Genomic DNA, 22,948 nt, shown 5'->3' with positions numbered 1-22,948 from the left:
TTACAAAGTGGTGATGATGTTTAAAAAATAAATACTGTACTGGGGTGCTTTTAGTAACACTGTCTGACTGCCTGCAAGTGTTTAGTACATTCTGTTTAATGAATGAAAGCTCAGAGACGTTTCCTGGTGATGATTATCTTTATGCTACAGAAAAGATCAATTAAATGACTAAGCCCCCAAAGGTGTCCTATAAATCTAAAAACACAATCCTAAGGTTTCTGGGTGCTGTTCTGCAAACACTGGCAGGTGCTGAGACTTTTCTTTTTAGATTTACAATCAGGTCTCCCAAATTTTGTCCTTTTTAAAACAAGGCTTACCCAGATCATCAAGACTCATATGTCACTTTCAGAAAAGCAGGCCGAGTCTAGTATTCCTTCTTCACATGCTGCAGGACTCCACTACTGATGTCACTCCCACCCTGTTGTTAGGAAATAGGAAGTGGCTACCAAAACAGAGAAGACAATTTTCATATTGATCAAGATTTGATGTTTCATCGTACTGGCTTCTGAAAAGACATGTGGCTCCTGACGTGGGCCATTTTTCTTTAGCACTGTATTATCTAATAGTCATCTATAATCTATTAGCATGATGAAACAACAAACTTCAACTGTGTTTGGGAGAATCTAGGGAATAAACGAGTTTCCAGGACTATTCTGGATTTTCAGTTCTCATATGGCTAGACCAGAGAGCCCTCGATAACTGTAGGTGTGAAGGCATAATGGAAGGTATCTTAAAAGCCACTAAAATCACTGTTTGGAATAAAAGTAAGAGGCTGACTTTGATAACTGCTGTGGCACCTTACTGCTGACCAAACTAGAGCATTTTCCTGAATTTCGACGGTTGACACACAGCAAATGAAATCCCAGTGTGGTTTCTAGCAGTATATTTGTATAGCAGGATTAGTATTCGAATTATGTTAGATTAAGAAGATGAGAGATGATATCAAGACCCCATGATCCCTCGAAAGGTTGTTCACCATTAAAAGGAAAAGAGAGCATGTTTATGTGTTAAAATATCCCATATTACACGATGCGATGTTCTTACTTATCTTCATGTACTGGGTTAAAACAATGGAGAATACATTGTCAGGTCAGACTCTCAAGAATGGCAGAGGCTCCTACAGAGTGTCTCACTTCTCACAAGTAGCTGCTGCCAGGAGCCTGATTCCTAAGAGGGGCAGGTGTTCTCTATGATGGGGGAGGTAGAGATGTGTCGGGGTGTGAAGAGGATGCGGGGGAGAACCAGGCATGTGAACTCACTCGACAGAGACCAGCCTCTAGGCCTCCCTAGCTTTGTTCTGCTGGGCTGTCCACTTCAAAACTTAAAACCGTAGTACCAGAAACATTTATTCTCCTTCATCATGTTTTAAGTCAGCCATTTCTTCTACTCCTCCTATATGTCTAATATAGTAATCATCTGCATTTGTCCTTGGAAAATAAAACTGTTAGCAAAATGAAACACTTCCTAACACATTGCTCTCTTTATAACATCTTTATAGAGTTGATTGGGGCAAGGTTTTAAAACATATACAGAAACGTTAAAGCAGGACAAGTTGAGGCCTTATCTTTCACAAGAGTCTATTCTGCGGCGAAAGTTCTACACCACAGTGTTCCAGGCCCAGAGCAGAAACTAATTCCAGGGGAAATAATGCTTCCTAGTTTAATACACAGACAGCAATATTTCCAAATCAGTCATTATACATTTACACACAGACATACAAAACAGGATACCACAAGGGAAAATTATTTCAGACTTCCCGTCTAAACTGTTAAACTCCATCTGCTGGAGAATGAGAGAGGCTGAAGTTTTAAGGCATTTCTTTTGTAAACCACTCATCCATCCAGAAAAAAGACTTTTGTCTGTGGAAAGATTTAATATTGTTGTCGCTGACTGGGATCATCCACTTAATGAAACACGCTTCTTTTTGTCATTACTGTCTGAATTCCCACTACAAAATAAAACAGCAGCAACAGCAAAAAACGAACAAACAACAAATCTCAATAAGGAAAATTCAAGGGTCACAGATTAAAAGCCCTGTTATCTTTCATCTTGTCTCAAGAACATTTGAGAACATAGTCCAGAATAAAAGTCAGATATATGTGGTCCTAAAGAGACAATGGGTTTAAATAATTTTAGTTCAGACTTCTGTAATCAAAGAAACACTGTATGTGTCATTGACTGTTTAGAAAAATAATAGTTTTCAAGTGTAAGAAACATGAAGAAATGGGTATAAACTGGCATGAGAGGGGTGCTGATTGTATCCAGACCCAGTGAGTAGAGTTTAAACCCGAAATGGCAGTTCTCATGCTGAAACTCCCCTGCATAGCATCTATTACCTGTCCCCTAGCCCGCTTCCCAGTCTTGGGCCTTGTGGAACTCTCTGTTTTTCTGTCCCATTCACACTCTTATACCCTATTCCTCTTCCCCAACCTGTGTGTCTTTGCCAAGCAACTCCCTGGTCTAGAATGCTTGCCCTTCCTTTCCCACCTCACCAACAGTCTTCCAAATGAAGTAGCTTAGGGATAAATAAATACCTTCCCTTTCTTCTGGGATCAAACTTGGTCATCACTGATCTTTCCCATCACAGGCTTGGGAAGTGAACCTTGCCAAATTTGGGCTCATGCTACATCACAGCCATTGCCAGGAGCTCCTGGAGGATAGTTAACTGTGCACACACTGAATAGGTGCCGAAGTGATACATTAAAAAAAAATCAATCAAAAGGAGAATAAACTCTTCTCCTCTGGAACTATTAAAAAACAGAACAGCTCTTTATCAACCTGGAAAGATCATTACTGAGGATGAGAACATGGAATAGTCAGAAAACTTGAATTATCTTCAGATAACTCAGGGGAGTTCTAGTCATCTGATCCAACAACCAATAAATAACAAATTAACAAATGCCATTATCACTTTAACAATTCCTATACTGACTGACCTTGGCCATATAATATAAGCACTATTTACAAGTAAAGGTATCAAGTAGCACAGCTATCATTCAATTTTAGTGAAGGAATTTAATGGAAAATGACTGTATCTAATTCTAAACTTAATAATATTGAATTATTTCCTAGAAGATTATAAAGAATTTTTTTCTAGTCATTCAGTCAACAACTGTTTACTACCTACTATTTGTCAGGCATAATCCCAAGGAGCTGGAGATACAGCAGGGAGCAAAACGTCACCCTTGTCCTTATGTAACTTATTTTCTAATTGGAAGAAATACATAATAAATACACACACACATGTCTGGTGGTGGTAAGTGCTATGAGGAAAAAGAAAACAAGAGAAAGGGCATAAGTGATTATGGCAGTAAGAGAGTGAGATGCCTTTTGCTTTTATGTATATTTATATTTATATGTATTTATATTCAGGAAGGCCCCGCTGATGAGGGACATCTGCTAGAGAGCTGAAGGTAGGGGGGCGTAAGTCTCACAGCATCTGGTCGAGGCCATTCTTAACAGAGTTTCCTGTTAAGAATGCCTGGGAGCGCAAAGTCCCTGAGACAGGGGCCTGCTGGGGGTGTTCAAGAGAGAGGCAGGGGACTGCAGCCGGTGTGGCTGCAGCTGAACATGCGAGGGAGGAAGCATGGGGAGCCGAGCCTCAGGGAGATGGTAAGGAGGAAGACAGAGCTGCTGGTGGGTGGCCTAGCAGTGCTCTGAATGAGCCAGGAAACCACTGGGGCTTTTAAGCAAAGGAATGACACAATTGTTATAAGACCACTTTGGCTGCTATGTTGATGACAGTCTGTAAAGGAACAGGGTAGAACCACAGAGACCAATCAGGAGCTATTCCAGAACAATTTAGTAGAGAGGATGTGGCTGGGGTCGGGTGGTGGAGGTGATTAAAAGTGGATGGATTCTGAAGACATTTTGAAGTGAAGAGCCAAAAGATTTTACTGGTAGATTAAAAGCAACATGTGAGAAAGATGGGCGTCAAGGATGACCTCAAGATTTCTGGCCAAGCAGCTGGAAGGGATGACAGAAAACTACGGGGATGTGTGCTTCTTAAGAGGTAAGTGGTAAAGCAGGGGTCTGGGACACATCAGACCTGAGATACTAATTAGACACCCCAGCAGAGACTGGTGGGGGTTAAGTCAGAAAGACACCCACATCTAGAATGAACTGGGGCATCATCAGCACAGAGATGGTATCTGAAGTCAGGAGACCAGATGAGACTACCTACAAAAGTGAGCACAGACAGGAAGAGAAGAGATCAGAGGCCACAGCCCTGGAGCCTACGTGAGAGGCTGGGGAGGCGAGGAGGAGCCAGCACAGAAGACTGAAAAAGAACAGCTGGTGCCACTCTGGGCTAGCGGAAGGCTAGAAACAGGGCACCCTCCAGACACAGCATCATGCTGCAGGCTCCTGGCTTGCCCCCTGCAAACAAGGACAAGTGCAGAAATGCTAAGCAAAATCGCATCTCCAGCTATCATTAGTTTAATGGAGTAAAAGTTTGTTTTAAAAAATAATGAGACCCAATCTCAGTATAGTAATCAATAAATCAGAAATACAACAAACAAATCCATCAACTTGGCCAAAAATTTAAGTTCTAACAGTATTAGGTATAAAAAGGTGAGGAAATGGAAAGTCTCTTCTGGAGAACAATGTAAAATTATAAAGCACCATTTTCTAGGTATCTACATATAAAGTGGTACTGTTTATGCAAATTTAAAATACAAACATAAAGTCACGCACTATTCACAGATATATACACATATGTTAAATGAACTGAAAGGAAAACCCCCAATGCAGTGAGTTCCTCTGAGAGGGAGAGGAGAATGGCAAGAAGTGGGGAGTAAGGGAAGCTGCCCCTCAGCTGCAATAATACCTCACTGAACTGGTTTTCAAAAATATATTGCATTTACGAAGAGAACTTGAAGCAAATATAAGAAAATATTTACAATCAACACTGCTGTGAATACATGAGTACACACAAATTCTTTGTACCTTTTTGTATTTAAAAAAATCTCCAAATATGTTTTAAAAGCACAGAAAAGCACAATAAAACAGCTGATCATTTGTTTAAAACAACAATTGTTTACTATATTTATACCTACAGTGCAAACCCATAATAAAGCAAAAGGAATGAATTCTGCTGATGAAGCAACACAGAATGTTAGGTCTCTAGCACAGCATGACACAGCACTTGGCAAAACTCCACCTATATGTTCTACTTCAACATTATTTCATAAACACTGAAAAAAATTTTGAGATTACCCACAAATACAGTAGTTTTTAAAAAAGTAAACTGAAAGGAAAAAGGTAAAACTACATTGTTTATCAGAAGTTCTAATCTGAATAGGGAATTAGGATATCAACTTGAGTAATAATCTAAGACCAGCTTTGAATGCTTTTGGAATTAGAAAAAACACAACAATGAATAAATACATACGTAGGTCAGTCAGTCAGCAAATGTAAACAATCCATAATAATTAACAGAAACTATAATTCTCCTATGCAAATTTGAGATATAAGTACAACCTTCCCTTAACAATTTAGAGAACTCTATAGACACATTAGTTAATTTTTATAAGATTCATCTTCTTGAAGAAGACACGTGAGTGTACTATAATCATACCGTTACCTTGTCCTTTTCTACACGGTGGGTAATAAATATCCTTGCTGAAACTCTTACACATTTTTCCTAGCTTTTTACAACAGAATTGCTCTGTACCACTGAAGATGTGAGTCATATCTCTTGTATATTTAGAAGTAAATTCAGGCTGATTCATTTCATGTGTTACAGGGATTAAATGCATTTGAATTTTTACCTATATATTCAATGATGTCCTCATCACTTTCTCTCTGGAAATTTTCTCTAGACCAAACTAATACATGTCAAGAAAAATATAGCAAGCAAGTAAATGTTTAATTTAGGGCATTTTAAAAAGCAGTAGGATACTTTTTCAAAAAATTTTTTCTTTTGTCAATAAATCCTTGGGTTAAAAACAAATTTTACAAAAAGATATTTCTATTCTCTGATGAGTTAGAACAGATGAACAGGTTTATTCTTCCTCAAAATTCATCAGAGATAAATAATTAAATTTGTTAACACTGTTTAAAAAAACAGTTATTTAACTTTTTCAGAGTAATAAACACTTAGGAGAAGTAAACAAACGTTTTAGTCCATAATTATGAAGCAGGTGTGCAGCGCAAGGCACTGCACTAAGTGCTGTGGTGAGCACGTGTTCTGTGCTCACTGGCTCTGCTCATGCTGAATCATCGCGGTGGGAGCTCAGGTGAGTGCGTCAATAATCACAGAACAAGGGAGAGGGGGATTAAATGCTTTCAGGGAGGAAATTCTAAAATACTAGAGGAGTCCAGAGAAAAAGAATTGTTTCCTGCAAGAGGTGTGGAAAGGAAAATCAGAGAAGGCTTCATGACAGCAGTGGACTTGGCTAGATTTGAAGGAAAGCGAGATTTTGACCAGGGCACTGGGAGCCACGTTTGTGTGGGGAGTGAGGGCTGGGGGTTCTAAGGGAGGGGTGTAAAGGTGAAGAGCAATCAATGACAAGTCAGCAGGAAATTCAAGCATATGGGTAGGTGAAAGAGAGAAACGAGAAGGGTAGAGAATTAGGTAAGCAGCAGATTACAAAAGATTTTGATCAAGGTCAAGTGTTGACATTTTATTTTCTAGACAAATGGGAACTGATGGGAAACTGAGCAGAGGAGAGGTATGATTAGACATATGCTTCAGAAAGATTAACATTGTTGGGGATAGATGGATAGGAAGGAGGACAATCTAGACACGGGAAAACTAGTTAGGAGTCTACTGCATAGATAAACAAGAGGTAATGAAAACAGGAATTAGGCAGTATCAGTGGGAATGGAAAGGGTATGGATGCAAAAAAACTGTACATTATAAATAGCATTTATGAAAAAATACGGTATAAAGCCTTACCTGATTCTTCTGTATCCTGTTCATCTATTAAACCTACTGAGACGCCTAAATCCACACATTTCTTGCTATGCGCCTTGGACTTCATGTGTTTTGTCAGATTTCCTTAAGGGAAAAGAATGTTTATTAGCTCATGTAGTATTATTTTGCTATTGCATTTGGAAACACTGGCAAAATTTCATTCCTATTCAAGCAAAAGTACAGACTGTGGTCATACAATTCCAATCACTAAAATTTGGACAAAAGAAAATGTGGTATCTCCATGCTATAATACCTTGTTATTTATTATTTATAATTTCTTTTTAAAATTACCTCCTCTACTTTGATAACATCTCCTTTACTTTAAGTTTTCTATTCTCTAGTCCTTATTTATTTCTTGGGACATTTTTATACATAAAGCCCCGTTCAGACTACACTGTGCTCTGTAGTTCTCGGAGTGTGAATTCTCCACTTGTTATGTCTGCTGACTCTTTCTCATAGTACTTTGTTTCTTTGCATGCTTTTTACTTTTAATTGTTAAGTTTATCCTCAGCAAGATTGCGTTCCATGGAGTCCTAAGTACCCTGGGTTGCAGAAACATCTTTATACAGCAGTTTTCCAATTGCTTCTGCCTGGGACCTTAACAGTTTCATTGGTTTCAGAAAACTGATTCTGGACCAGTTTTTTGTTTGTTTGTTTTTGCATGGTATAGATAGAGGGTTTTGCTTTTAAGCAGATAGGGTTTATCCCACATGGCCCAAAGTCACTGGACAGGAGGTCCAGGCTTATTTCAGGAGTCTGAGAGGCTATCTCAGGACAGGTACACCTGTAGGCATATATCTGGCGTTGATTCCCTTTAAGGCCTTTTAATTTTTTTTTGTTAATATCTGCTCACATTGGTAGCTTTGAGTTTCTTATTTCTGGTACCTTGGAGTTCACGTTTTAAAGTTTCAAGCTTGACTATCTATGAAAAACTATTTTGGGTCATTGTAATTTCATAAACAGTATTTCTGGAATAAGAAAAAGCATTTCCTGTATTAATTTCACTTCACATATAAAGTATAAGTCTCAAAATAGTACCAGTAAAAGTGTTTCCTCTGGCAGCTGTTGTATCGACCTCTTAAAGTACGACCATGCCAGCTGAGAACTACCAGGCACACCTGCCTCAAGTGAACATTGAATCCAGGGGGACAGCTCAGATTCTTCTGAAGATAACAAGTATCTACACTGGATAAAGCCACACACAAAAACACTGCCAACAGGGGCAAGTCATCTTTTTTTGAGAAACAAAAACAACTCTAAATATTGAATTTAGTGGGCAAGGGGCAAACTAGTATTTGAGAATAAGCCTTTACAAGAGCTCAAAATGTCTGAATCATTGGTCCAAATTTCAGGCTTGCAGTGGCTGAAGCACACGGAAAATAGCTGTATTTATTCAATTTCTTGATGAATGGACTAAGCCTGTGCAACTGGTCATCCCTGTACAAGATGATTCTTGCACTACATAGTACATTCTTGTCTGAGCTAACCACACAGGACCCCAGAGCTTAGTACTTCAGGAGGTCAGGCTTAAGAGGCTGCCTCGACCAGATGATAGCTAAGATCCATCAAACCCTGACTTCCGTGATTCTGGAGACAACATCTGGATTAACACTTGGCTATCTCTGATATTTACCTTAAATATACTGAAAAAAATATGAAGCAAATATGGCAAAATCTTAGCTATTATTAAAAGATTATGAGCACAATGGTGTTCATTATACAGATCTCTACTTTTATGCGAGAGCTTCACATTAAAAAGTTATAAAAATGATTTAGGTATTTTACTATGGTTGACATTTCCACTTGTAAGTCAAAATATTTTCTGTATATTAATACTAACAATATTACAAACCAAATTATAAGGTCCACTAATAGTTCTCTTTTTTTTGTTTTTTTTTTTGAGACAGAGTCTCGCTCTGTCTCCCTCCCAGGCTGGAGTGCAGTGGTACGATCTTGGCTCACTACAACCTCCACCTCCCAAGTTCAAACAATTCTCCTGCCTCAGCCTCCTGAGTAGCTGGGATTATAGGCACCTGTCACTGTGTCTGGCTAATTTTTGTATTTTAGCAGAGACAGGGTTTCACCGTGTTACCCAGGCTGGTCTCAAACTCGAGCTCAGGCAATCCACTCACCTTGGCCTCTTAAAGTGCTAGGATTACAGGTGTGAGCCACCACGCCCAGCCCTCTTTTGAAATGTTTTTGCTCCTTAAATAGAGGTTATTGCAGGTTACTTACTTTTTAAGAAGTTAATGTATAATTGTAACTAGACAAATTTGGAAATACAAGCTTTTAGTAAGCATATTTTCTCATAACTTCAGCTATTACTTATTATTAATCAACTTCCTAAATAATGTAAAATAAACAAAAATCTGCATTTCAATGTACAAAATATTGAAAGTATGCCCATACTGAAATGCAGATATCTCCTAGTAATTTTGTAAACCTTGTGTATTAATTTAATAAATAAATTTTCTGATAGTTTAATAAACATTTCTCTAAATCCTCTGGAAAGCATGAGAGGTTTTGTTTCTGGATTCCTATAGCTACATACAGTCTAGCTTTCTGTGATATAAATGAGACTCAATCTTGCAGAGATACAAGCTGTCTACATATTTTCTGTTGACTGACCTTTAAAGCAGAACCATGAAAACAAATCAATTAAAATTATTTTGAAAATGTACTCAGAAAATAAACTCAGAGGGAAAATGATGAATTATGGATTTGTAAGCATTATCATCAGAAGCATCAATTTTTAGCTCTACAGATTATTCTTCCGATAGCGTTTTGCTGTTTTTGCATACTGTATTTATATAGCCTGCCACCACATCACTATTTCCTTCTGTTAGTAACCAGACACTAAGTGGATTCCTACTGGCTAGGATATCAAGTAAAGCAGAGAAGGTGAAAATTTACAGGATAATTGAGAGAAAGGTCTACTATATTTAACTACCTTTAAAATGTGCTGTGGAATCTGTTTTAAGTAGATTCATAACAGGTAGACTTCAAAAAGGAAACTGACCGTAAAAAATGAGAAGTGTTATGCCAAGAATAGGGAAATACTGAATTTGTAATATTTTCTTCACCAGTCTCCTTAGCAAGGATAGTCTCCTTGAAATAAATATTTATCATATAATTCCACATGACGTCTTACAAAACAAAAAACTTAATGCAAATTCAGATACATAGCATATCAGAGATATGTAAGACATAAAAAGTGCTAACAGGCAATACTCACTCTGCAGGGGTCGTTATGGGCTGTCCACCATTTAGTTAACATTATCTAAAACCACTGAGTTATTTCACTAAGATTAACATCTTGTGACTCGTTATATTTTTCCTTGCCAAGAAATCACTGTGGTTTCATTTGGTTTACCATGCATCTAGGTTGTCCTTCCTTTCTTGCTCTTATTTCATAAATCTAATTTTTAAAATACTGATTCCTTTTACTCTTTCTACTGAAAAATACCCATTTCCTATTATACCTTGATCTTCTTGTATTTGACAACATCATTTTGTACATGATAATCTTTTATTAGTAATATTAGCTTTTTAAATATGCTTCTTGTCTCATAAAGGAAGTTAATAGATGTTTCCTAATCATCAGAGCAAAACCAGTGAAAAAGCAATAAATTCAGTTAAAAGACCAAAGCACTTTACCCTATCAGAGTCCTCCCTCAGGACCAGGAAGGAAAGTCATCCTTAAATTCGCCCTCCAACTACCGAGGAAGGTTCTACATCACAATCAAAGAACTTTATCATGAGTATCCCTCCCACCTCTCTCATTTCTTGAAACTTTTTTGAAATATTCAAAACCACCTGAAGAATATTTTGTTTTTCCATCATTCTTGTTTCATACATGAATGGCACTTAAAGAGAACTAATTTGAAGCATGTAGTTGTTATAAGTTATAATTCTCTTTAAATGCCCATAAATACTAGCCAAAAAAAATGTAATAAATTTTCCTACGGAGTTCATCAATCTTTAAAACAAAAACTGCAAAGACAACCAACTTAATAAGAAAAAAGTAAATGTTAAGTCAAAGGATAAAAATTGCTTCTATTTTTAAAAATCAATTAAAATTTTTTTTGACAAATATTGTTCTCTCAGGTGTATTTTCACAATTATCTTGCTTTGTTAAAGACAGATTCTTGGTTTTTAGAGAATGGCATATGAAATTAAAATCTCAAGTAACAAATTGTTCACAAATAAGAAGCCTAATGGAGAAAGCAGACATTTAAAGTAGTGTCTCTATTATATGTATCAAGAAACTCGCTCAGGGTCAAATTAACTATGAGTAAGGATTATAAATAAAAGCATATTTAAAAAACCAGAAAGGGTCCTAAATATAGTTTTAATGATTAGTTCTGAGATTTCTTCATAAACATTAATAGGAACTTCAGAAAATTTTTGAAGGTAAAATTTAACAGTATTTGTGTAAAAAAAAGTATCATGAAAAAAATGGCTACATATGCCTAAAATTAGATAAAACAAAAGTGTAATTATTATAAGTTTACTGTAGTTATTTTAAATCTTTCTTCAATCTGTTAGCACCAGTGAATTTACTTGTGATCACGAAAATTCCTTTTTCTTCTTCAGCCCCAAATTAAATATTTTTGAAAATGTGTATTGATCATCACATTGTATAACTGCAATGTAAGGAGTGAAATTTTTTAAAAAGGGCTGCTGCTCTTTTAAAAATATTATATTTATCATATATTTATTCTAAAACTGTGCAATTAAAAACTTTTTCCCAATGAGTCTAAAATAATATAAAGAAATAAGACTACAACATTGACAAGATGTAATTTACACTAGTCTATTTAAGCTACTATTTCGTTGGTCAAAGAAAATACATAGCTGGGTTTTAGCTCTATCACCTAAATGCATATAAAAGGACCTTGAAGCAATATGCATCGCATACCTTTAGTCTTAAAGGAGAAGTTACAGTAAGTGCAGTGGTAGGGGCGGACATCTGTATGGGTTCGTATATGTTTCTTTAACATGCTAGGTTTCTTACAACGTATTCCACATTCTTCACAAATGTATTTTCCTCTTCCCCTGCCTCGGACATATACATACTCTTCATTTGATTTATATCTAATTTAAAGAAAAAATGAATAGGGAGATTGTCTTTGAGAAAATATGGATGATTAAAATTCAACCCAAAAATAAAACAAGGCACAACTTTCATACTCAACCAATAACAATTTTATGCATGTGTAAGTAACAGAATATTCCATCTTTTTACATCAACATTTAATATAGCTAATTCTAATCAAAAAGACTTATGCAATATTATATTTTGTTTTGTTTTGTTTTAGAGACAGAGACTTGCTCTGTTGCCCAGGCTGGAGCACAGTGGTGTGATCGTAGCTCACTTAAGCCTCCACCTCCCAGGCTCATGTGATCCTCCTGCCTCAGCCTCTTGAATAGCTGGGACTACTGGAGCGCACCACTGCACTCCACTACTGTGTGTAATTTTAAAATACTTCCCTGTTTCTACATCACTGGTTAAAATTTTTTCTTCACTGGTAAATTCAATCACAATAATTTTAAGCACTGAAATATTTTGGAGCTTCACTATAATTGGCTTTTACAATGTTTTTGTTCATAACAAAATACACAAAGATATCAAATAGGCAATGAATTCATCTGAGAGCAGATTCTCTAGGTCATTCCTTATTGTAAATCAATGTGAAACCCAAGGTTCACTCTAATAATTTAGTTTTTAGCTGCCTTCAAGGTCATACAGTATTTCCCAAACAGTCATCATTTCTCCATCAAAATAAATTTAACATAATGCTAACATATTTTGCTATGGAGATTCTGTTAATAAGCTGAAAAACCTTGCAACGTTGATATTAAATTGGCACTGAGCCTTTATTCACATGAAATCAAATGTACATTTAAAAAGTAAGTTTAAATGTACATTTAAGAAGTAAAATTTGTACTTGCCCTCCATCAAATATTTTAATTCTTCTTGGTTCACTTTTGATTAAGGAATTTTCTTTATCTTGCTCACTGTTAATTTCAGAGGCATCTTTATTGCTGAATTCAACTACTGTGGATTTTTGATTACCTAATGCTCTCTGAAAGGAAAAAAAGAGAGAAACTAATTTAATAAAACTGAAAACACAAACATGCTAATCTTTCACTGGAAATTAAAACATGGCAGAGTACAGAGCATATGGTCACTGAAATGCATTTCAGAGTAGTAACAGATTCAAAGGGCATTTGCTTTATCTCTTCCCTTATGAATCTGTCTCAATCACAGCAAACTGATAAAGCTTATGTTACTTAAAAATCCCACCACAGCTCACTGACACCCCCAAATAAAGGCTTTACAACTCCTAGACCGTGGTATTTCATAAGTTTAACAGGAACTTTTTTTTAAGTACATTAAATATTTTTTCTTCCATTTAACCAACCACTCGTAACACTACATTTAAATACACTTCTTAAAGAGTTTACTTTTGGAGAAGAAAAAGAGCTGGTTACCCCTTTTGGTAAAATAATGCCTCATACCCCTTAGAAACATCACTAGAGCTCCTTCAGCTTCAGTGCATTATAAGGTAAAGCAGAAGCCCCATTTCCCAATATTTTACTTTCTCTTCCTCCATTATTTTAAATCATAAATGTTTTTTGAGATGGGGTCTCACTATTGTCCAGGCTGGGGTACAGTAGTACAATCAGAGCTCACTGCAGCCTCAAACTCTTAGGCTCAAGAGGTCCTCCCACCTCAGCCTCCTGAGTAGCTAGGACCACAGGTGTGAGCCACCACACCTGGCTACTTTTAAATTTTTTTGTAGAAATGAGAGTCTCGCTAAGTTGCAAAGGCTAGTCTTTAACTCCTGATCTCAAGTGATCCTCCCACCTCAGCCACCCAAAGTGCTGGGATTACAGGCATGAGCCACCATGCCCAGCTAAAACCGTAATTCTTTATAATTTCTCAAAAGTTTCCTGAATACTGGTAACTGTGAAACTCAGGTCTGGCCAAAAAGTTAGGTTTTGGCCTGATAACAATTAAGTCTCTGGAAAAAGGTAATGAAAATCAAAATAAAAATGATAAACAATGTGTGATTTTCCTATAGGAACAATATAATAATACCACCTTGTGACTTTCTGCAAGATCTTATGCTACCAGCCCTTTAACAGTATGTTATTCTCACTTATCGTGCCATTCCATTCTCTCGGGTCCCCGTGAGGCAGGCAGCACAGGTGGACTATACATCCCAGTGAGGAAGGAGACTCTCGAGGTGAAGTTCCTCGTCCCAGGTCAAGCGTTGAGCAAAGGCTCAAACTCTCATTCTCTGGCTAAATCCAATGCAATGCACAACTTTTCCTATCAAGGATTTCTTTTATACAAACCTTTTAAGAAATTACATTGTCAAATAGATAGCTGTGGTGCTGAGATGACTTAATAATACTAAGTGATAAGAGAGCCTTGTTCATTATGGAGAGGGGTCTGTGTGGCCTTAGAGTAGTAACTTGGAAGGCCCATCCTTACACAGAGAGGAGTAAAGAAAAGCTGCTGGCCCACATTCCTCGAAAAGGCAGCGGGAAGAGCTACTGATGCAACCTCTCCTCTTTTCCTGGCAAAGAGATCGACTTCCACATAATTTGGAATATATGCACACACCTTCCTTTCACTGTATCCGTTTAACAGTAAACCCTGTTTCTTATTTTCTTTCCAATATCAAATTCCCCTTAATCTTTTGCTCACTTTCATACTATTAAATCTGGCTTCTAATTGCCAAAGTTATCAATGAGCTAAATGCCAAAATCTTAGTCCTTACATGCTTGAGCACTCTATGTATTATATGTTGAAGATGCCGTGTTTTGCCTAGAAATCCTTTTACTTTACAGCATCTATCTGGTCTTTCCCATTGCGAATCATAAATGCATTAACATTTGGGTTGTGGAAAATAGCCCGGTAATCCATCCTCCATAGCCACTTCCTCACAGACTCAACTCTCCAGTGATCTGCACAGTGCCCATTTGCCTTCATCTTTATTTGACCTCTCTAACAACTCTCCTTGAATATCTTCCTCCATGTTTTGTGTGATGCCACTTTTTGCTCACACTTCTCCTTCCTCTATGAACAATCTCTTTCAGTTTCCACACAGAAGCGTGGACTTTCTTCATCCATTCAACCTTTTAAATAGCAGTGATCCCTAGGATCCAGTCTGGGCCCTCTCTTCTTTATATCCCGAGCAATCTCATTATTCCATGTATGCCATAAAGAATCTCCACACTTCCACCTGGAGCTGTATCCTAAGCTCTAAATCTAGATATGCATTTCCAGACATTTCTTCCAAGACATTTGGTACTAGAGGAAAGCCACTTCTCACAAGCACTTCAGGAACACGCATGGAGTTTTGTTTAAATTTTAACGATTAGGTCTTATCTTCCAAGATTTAGTAGATTTAGAGCCTGAGAACTTAATACATTCCACAGGTGGTTTGGATGCACCTTCCTTCACTGAGAAAAGTATCACTGGTTCTCCACCACACATTTGGTTTTTACCTATGTTTCTAACTTACAACACTTTCTAACCAATTAGAGTTCTTTAAATGAAACAAGTTTGTTCTCACTTCCATGTAATTTAGTGTATTATTAAATTTTTTTATTCTTGCTGGGTGCGATGGCTCACATCTGTAATCCCAGCACTTTGGGAGGCCGAGGTGGGTGAACCACCTGAGGTCAGGAGTTCAAGACCAGTCTAGCCAACATGGTGAAAAGCTGTCTCTACCAAAAATACAAAAAATTAGCCAGGTGTGGTGGCGGGCACCAGTAATCCCAGCTACTTGGAAAGGCTGAGACAGGAGGATTGCTTGAATTGGAGAGGTGAAGTTGCAGTGAGCTGTGACTGTGCCATTGCACTCCAGCCTGGGCGACAGAGCGAGACTCTGTCTCAAAAAAAAAAAAAAATTATTCTTCTTTGCCTGAAATATTCCTATTTTTAAAAAAAATTTGAACACTCAGCTAAAGCATCACCATCTTTGGAGTATATTTGCTGAATTCATATCTCTTCCACCTACTAGCAATGTTAGAAACTTCCTTCTTTAGAATTGTTCATACTTCTATGGTAATATTGATACTGCAAAATTTTCTTATTGACAGATCAGTAAATGGTTATGAACCTGTGTTGCATGCTTATGAATCTGTAGAGGCCAGATACTTCATCTATAATTCTGAATATCCACAGTCCAACATGATATCCTCACCTATTATTCTAATCAGGTAAATGATTTCTTCACATTTTATAAAAGTGACAATTCTAATGAGACTGATTCCATAAATTACCCCAAATTATAGTTTCATGACCTTAAATTACTTCATAAATCTTGACCAAATCAACTTATCAAGTATACAAATTAATTATTTTGTGAAACTTCTCTCTAGTGCTAATGGTTCTCACAGCTACATTGGAAGAAAGTTGGAAAGGGCATGGCAGGGGAGTGGAGTTAGTATGCACAAAACAAGTCTAAATGGCTCTCTGCTTGTATTTCAGAATGAAATGAATCTTTGATCATCTTCACTTGTTTCCCTGCATTAGCAGGAACAAAGCATAACCATAATTTCCTCTCACTTAACAAGAAAAACAAAACCTTATTATAAGTAAAACATCGAAGTAAAACCATGATTATCTGTACTACCAAGCAAAGACTTACATAGTTAGCTGACGAAAAAAAAGTGCTCAGGGCAGATTATTTCTAAAATCTTTCAAGATAGAATCACTGAAAGACTCCAGGTAACTGCTATCAATGTAACTCCTGGGGTAAATATATCACCCTGTCTTTCAAATAAGACACTTAAAGCACAATTTGTCACTCAAAATTAAAATATTTCCAGTTAAAATATTTAAAGGTATCAAGACACGTTAAAACAAATTTGCGCAAATTGTATCTGAAGATAAATTACATTTCAAGTACCTTGCTTAAGTTGCTTTTCCACTTGCTTGAATAGACCAATAAATCTGACTTGGAATGGGTAGTTATTGCTTGACAATATAGTGATTTTCCAGTGTTCTGTTTTGAATTAAGGAGAGAAAGTGCAACTTTTGTGGGCAAACCAAGTGGATTTGGATTACTGGAGCTTACTGTCCAATCAGTATAGGCTGAAGTTTTCTGGTCCTTCTGAGGCAAATGCAATGACTTCTGCCTTAAGAGATAACACCATGTAAAGTTGGTTGTAGTCTTCAGGCTAGGGAAAGCCAGCTGCTGAGTGTCCCTGATGTTAAACAATGAAAGAGAAGTGACCGGCTGTTGACTTTGCTCTTGGATGTTCACTTTGTCACCTTGATTTTTAACCCCTGGAGACTTCCTTTCTTGGTTATTGTCTGTACATTTCAAAGGAGAAATAAGAGTATTTTCTGAAGGGACAGGTGAATTTCGAACTGTCAGAGTTAACGATGTGGATGACTTGATGTTTTCAAATTCCTGCAATTCACTTACAGGTTCTATAACGACAAACTTAGAGCATCCTGATAACGAATTATCAGCTGGTAAAACATTTGTCAAATTAACAGCCTCACTACTGATTTCGGGTTGAGAAAAAACATCCTTTTCCAGTATCACACTGTCCAGGGGCTCTGTAGTACAAACCTGCCTCACTAAAACAGGTTTCTTCTGTTTACTAGGCTCATTAGCTCTCGAACTCAAAGGTTCTGAAGGTCTCACATCTGTTGCACAAACAGCTCCATTTTCATCTTTGGCCCGCTTCTGGTGCTTTTCCATGGCAATGTCTAAACTATTTGCTGGGGAAAGCATCCTTTTACTCGAAGCTGAAGATTCTTGTTGAGGGGAAAGTCGACCAACAGATGTCTTCTGAGTTATGGGCGAGGATTCTGACAGAGAAGAATTTTGGCCCATCTCTGAAAGAACATTTTCACAAACAAATTCCTTCTCTGGGTTTGGCAAAGCGTTATGATGACCTTTTTGTAATGTTGGCACCGAATTTTGTTCTTCACTGACTGGCACTACACTATGATTAGCCTGGCAAATTGGCTGATTGGACAGCTCCTGGGTCACTAGTATTTGTGGCAGGGACGTGAGTGTAGCAAAACAGTAAGCAGGAACATTACTCTGCAGACGTACAGGCAGCATGAATGATGACGGCACCTTCTGCACCTGACTTCCAAGGGGCCTGAGCTCTGGTGGTATCAGAGGATGCGAATTAGACATGGTATCAATTAATTTGGTTGGTAACGCTGCTGATGTCACACAACGATCTGTTGCAACTGGATCTGAAATAACTTGATTTGGCAAAGAATGTGCAGGATTAGAAGAGCAAGATGGGCCTGAAGTGAAAACCTGACAATGCAATTGGTATTTGGGAGCAAAGCAATCCTCACTTTTAGAAGACCCAGATAAAGCGGAACTGGCATCTGGTTTGCCACCCTGCGTAGACACTTGCAGAGACAGCTGTGCGCTCTGGTGGCTAAGGGGTGCGTGGATTTGATTTAACAAATTGATATCACAAAGCTGTTGAACAGGACAGATGCTGGTAGAGCTGGAGTTTGAGGTTTCTGCCTGCAGATCCTTAACTTGAGTCTGAAAGTGCAAAGTATGTGCAGAAAACTCAGCTAAAGATGTACTGGTGAGCTGAGGCCCCTGATATGGCACTGCATTCACACTGGGAAGAGCAATATTTTGGAAAGATGTTGGGTTTACAGGAGACAGATGACTATCTGGAGCTATGTTTAAAGATATCTGCCGTACCAGTGGGCCTCTCCTTCTTTCTAAGAGAGGCACATGCCCAGTCACTCCCATTCGAGAAGGTGAAGACGGAGGCTGCGATTCAGTAAGTGATGTCGTCTGGGGTGGGGTGATGCTTCCACAATCGAATGATTTGCTTCTGAGATCAGAGACCTCCATCGACATCTGCGTGCAATTTATCTGTTCTGATGCAGCACGCCTCATTTCCCGGTGACTTCCAGGAACATTCAGCGTATTCAAGCCAGCTGGGATCAAAAGAAACTCAGCTTTATTTAGAAAATCGACTTTGGGGGAAGCCTCCGTTTTAGAAATGTCCTCTATGTCTAAAGAGGCTGAGAAACTCGAAGTGTGTGATAAACTGCTCTCCCTACTTAGACTCCTGGAGAGAGTGGAATCAAAGCTCGATTCCGTTGAGGAATGTTCTATCTCAGCCAGACGCAGCCTTTTCTTTTTGGGTGGCAGTTTCTCTGTTGGCAATTTCGACAAGGTTTCACTCCGCTGGGGCCAACTGAACTTCTCGGACTTTTCTTGATCGTGGCCTTGAGCTTCCAGGTCCCGATCTGGTTCTTCTGTGACCAAAATCTCTGGAACTTGGATGTTGTGCTGCCGGACAAGTCTTGAGGGCTGTCCTAACACATGTCGTTCACTTGGACTCTTTCTGGAGCTTTCCTGAAGTTCTCCTCTGAGGGCGTCTGATGGTGCAAGCTGGTGAGGATGAGACTCGTCCCGAGAAGGGTGACCCTCCTCTTGGGAGATTCCTATCACTTTCAGAGACCCGGGCTTCCCTGTTCTATTCAGCTCCTGGAAGGACACCGGGGAGGCTCTTTCAAAAGGCTCAGGCTTGTCGAAGGAGTTGGGCCTGCTCAGGGAGTTGGTGTGCTGGATGACAGAGATCCCAGTCCTGTGTCTCTGCAGTTCTGTCTTGTCCTGGGCTGCCGAACTTATCTGCTGCTCCATGATGGTCGACAGCTTGGGATCCATGGTCTGCTCAGGGCCCCTGGCAACAAGCTGAATTTGGGAGTTTTGCAACTGTGTATTTTTATGCTGCTGGTCACTTCTTATGGTAACATTATGTTTAGACAAACTGGGAGCAGAGCCCAGAGCATTCTGAAACTGAAGGCCTTCGGAGCTTTTTGGAGAAGTTCCGCTTTCATTTTGCTGAAGTTCATCATCATCCCCAACACTTTTCATTTTCCTCCTTTTTCTTATCTGGGGCGTCTGTTCCCAGACACCGGTGGACCCGGCCACTCTGTAGTGCAGAATCTGCGGCTGCGGACCGCCAGGCACAGGGGCGTGCTCAGGTTCTCTCACGGCTACCTTTGTTTTTGGTCCGTGTAACTCAGAACAGTAAAATTTCTTATGATTTTCAAAATTTTCCAGTTTCCTATACCTGTTTCTACAAGTTTCACACTCAAACATTGTCCCTCGTCCTTGGTGAGATTTCTTTTTTTCTGTATGTGGGCCTTGTGCCAATGCCTTGCTCCGCACAGACACAGTTTCACCAGAGGCATGGCATCCTTGGTGGCTCTCATCCAGGGACTGCCCAGTACCGAGAACATGACTTTCATTTGCTGAAGAGTCTTCTATGGCTGCTTGTCTGACAAGTGTACGGGGATGTCCACTCTGGGGCAGAGGAGTGTTAGGTCCTGATACAAACACGTCATCATAGAAAGCGCCAATTTTGTCATCAAATGACTGACTTCCTCTTAGTGGATGAGGAGGAGGTATTATATTTGCAGGTACTGCTGAATAACCTGTGGTCGGCATAGAATTACTTCTTGTGATAGGTAAACAGTCAAGCGAAGGTACAGACAGAAGAAATACTTGCTTTGATTTTTCAGTCGGGGTGAAAGGGGACTTCGGTATGTCAGAGCTTGAACTTGTTCTCCGTCCCACTGGTTTTAAATCAAACTGAAATGAATCTTTAAATATGTATGATTTGGGGGAATCAATGCTTCCTCGCCTTGAGAGTGAAGTTCTCCGCGGCTTCACACTATCCAGTTGTTTGTCATCTACCAAGGCTTCATTGTCTGAGATAAGCTTCGATATCCGCTCCTCAAGTGTTTTTGTGGCCAAGGGTGGGCGCATCTGACCTGGTAAAAGCAATGCCTTCTCCCCTGTGGGCAGAGCAGAGGGTGCTGATGACGTGCTTACACGAGCTGCAGAGGGTCCGTTACTCCTTACTGAGTCTTGTTCTGTGCTGGGTAACGTTCTGGCAAAGGGAGTCGGTGGACTCACTGTCTGATCGGCACTTTCAGAACGTGAAAAGTAACCAGAATCCGTACTTCCTAAACTTCGAGGACTCAGGAGCTTTCCTTGCTGCTCTTGGGAGTAATCCGTAGCCTGCTGCCTTTGTAGCTGGGCGTGTACCGTTCCTACGTGAGAGTCTTGCTTTCCTTCCAGTGGATTCATGTCCCCTTTCTGGTGGGGCTTCTCATTAGTCTCCAACCTGGAGATGCCACCCTGGGACACATTGGCTGAAAGTGACTGTACGTTTATCACCTGAAGGTCCTTCTGCTTTTGTGCACTAGAAAGTTCAGCCTTGGGATCCATGGCCTTTGGACTGTCTGTTCTTAAGGGGGACACAGTGACAGGGTGGACCACAACTTTTGGTAACTCTGTCACAGCTTGTGATTCTGAAGATTTGTCCTGTAGCAAAAAGTCACCTACCACATTTTCTGAATTGCTTGGAGTGAAGCCTGATTTTAGTAAAGTTTCAGCATTTGACGTCCTCTTTATTATGTGCACAGGCTGCAGCTCCATGGCGCCCAGGTCATGCTGTCTCTCATCAGTGGTGCCTTCCTCCTCACTCTCCCCACTGTCCTCTATGTCTGAATGAATGCTAAGTGCTTTGGGGGACTCGTGGGACAAGAACAAGCCACCAGCATCTGGTTGCAAGACAAGACCCAGTTTGATAGTATGTGCGTGGGATTTCTTGTGCTTATACAGATTACTTTTAGTCTTAAATGAAAATCCACAAGTCACACAGGGATAGGGTCGCTCTCCAGTGTGGGAGCGGATATGCTTTAAAAGCACACTAGGCTTTGCACATGCTCTATTGCAATACTCACAAATATATTTTCCTTGTTTTTTTGGCTTCTGATCTTTCAGAAGAAGATTGCACATTTGCTCTACGCTTTGATTAACAACAGAGGCAACATGGGTTGAATTATAGATTGGCGTGGAGGGCGACTGTGTAGAATTGGCTGGACTTATTGACAAAGGTGAAGCAGAATCCATTTGCTGGTTTTGAGGAGTAACCTGAGATCTACTGGAAGGTGAGGCTAGGCCTACAGATGATGTCACTGCTATATTATAAACCTGTTCAAGTTTGGCATTCTCTTGATTTTGCAGATTCATCAGTGATCCTGTGAAACCTGAACACCCTGGAAGCTGCTGATTATGTTGGTTGGATTTGGGAACAAAGTGTTCATGTTGATGATACAAATGAGACGCTGACTGCAGTGTCCCTTGCTCGTTCTTCTGAGCAGCAGACACATGGACTGTGTATGAGGTACAAGAAGACTGTGATTCAGCAACCAGTTCCTGTGAAGTTTGATTTGGTGCATCCATTGAACTGTTTTTTAATTTGGAAGGGGATCGTGCAGTCTTATTTGGCCTCAGTTTTTCTGTCTTAATTGCACAAGATGAGCCTTTTTGTGACAAGGTGCTCAGTTCTGGCTCCATTGCTTTCAGTAAGACATCAAATGCGGTGTTTGTATAGGAGGGGGATGTAGTGCCACAAGAAGAGATGCATTCACTATTGTCAGTCCTGGTTTTAATTGACAAGGAATTTGAGTCACATTGTTCATCGAGGACACTGAATTTGGCAGGGTCAGTGCCTTCGGATCTCCATCTACGCAGTTCAGATGAATGCTGCAGAAACAAGGGCTTCTTTGGGGAGACTGATTCTTCGGATTTTGAGGCTTCAGCAATTATTCCGGGTGTTTCTCCATTTTGTTTGGTAAACTGCTTCCCATTTTTTACAGGAATATAATTCTGTTTCTTCTGAGACTCTGAAGCACTATGAAGAATGGTGAAAGATGACTCTTCTGTATTTTGTTTATGTTTTGCCTGAAGAGGATTTCTCAGTGGAGATTTTGGTATTTTTTTCAGGTGATTCTCAACTACTATCTTTTTGCGTTTCACACCTTTAAGGGATTCCGAAGTTCCTTTAACACCAGCCTCTAAGATTTCTGTTAAAAAAAAAAAACAAACAATTGGTAACATTGTACATACACCAACTATAATTTTTTTGAAAATTAAGATTACTATCATTATGATAACTGAAGAAAGTAGTTTAAGGAAA

At 39.1% G+C, this 22,948-nt stretch overlaps 1 protein-coding gene across 5 annotated transcripts in view; it reads right to left on the bottom strand.

The window, feature by feature from the left end:
• The window catches only part of HIVEP1 (HIVEP zinc finger 1), a 149,395-nt gene that overhangs the window by 15,498 nt on the left and 110,949 nt on the right, over window positions 1-22,948 (bottom strand). For all 5 annotated transcript variants that reach the window (XM_064362983.1, XM_064362980.1, XM_064362982.1 and 2 more), the window contains exons 4-7: window positions 16,855-22,835; window positions 12,875-13,008; window positions 11,841-12,016; window positions 6,902-7,003 (exon numbers count right to left, since the gene is read on the bottom strand). In XM_064362983.1, the coding sequence (XP_064219053.1) occupies window positions 6,902-7,003; window positions 11,841-12,016; window positions 12,875-13,008; window positions 16,855-22,835 (6,393 nt within the window). The remainder of the gene's footprint in view (window positions 1-6,901; window positions 7,004-11,840; window positions 12,017-12,874; window positions 13,009-16,854; window positions 22,836-22,948) is intronic.

Source organism: Aotus nancymaae, unplaced genomic scaffold (genome assembly GCF_030222135.1).
Source record: "Aotus nancymaae isolate 86718 unplaced genomic scaffold, 86718_ANA_hifiasm-v0.15.2.pri h1tg000051l, whole genome shotgun sequence".
NCBI classification, from domain to species: Eukaryota; Metazoa; Chordata; class Mammalia; order Primates; family Aotidae; genus Aotus; species Aotus nancymaae.
Note: the sequence above shows the minus strand (reverse complement) of the source record. Positions and strands in the feature narration are given on the sequence as shown.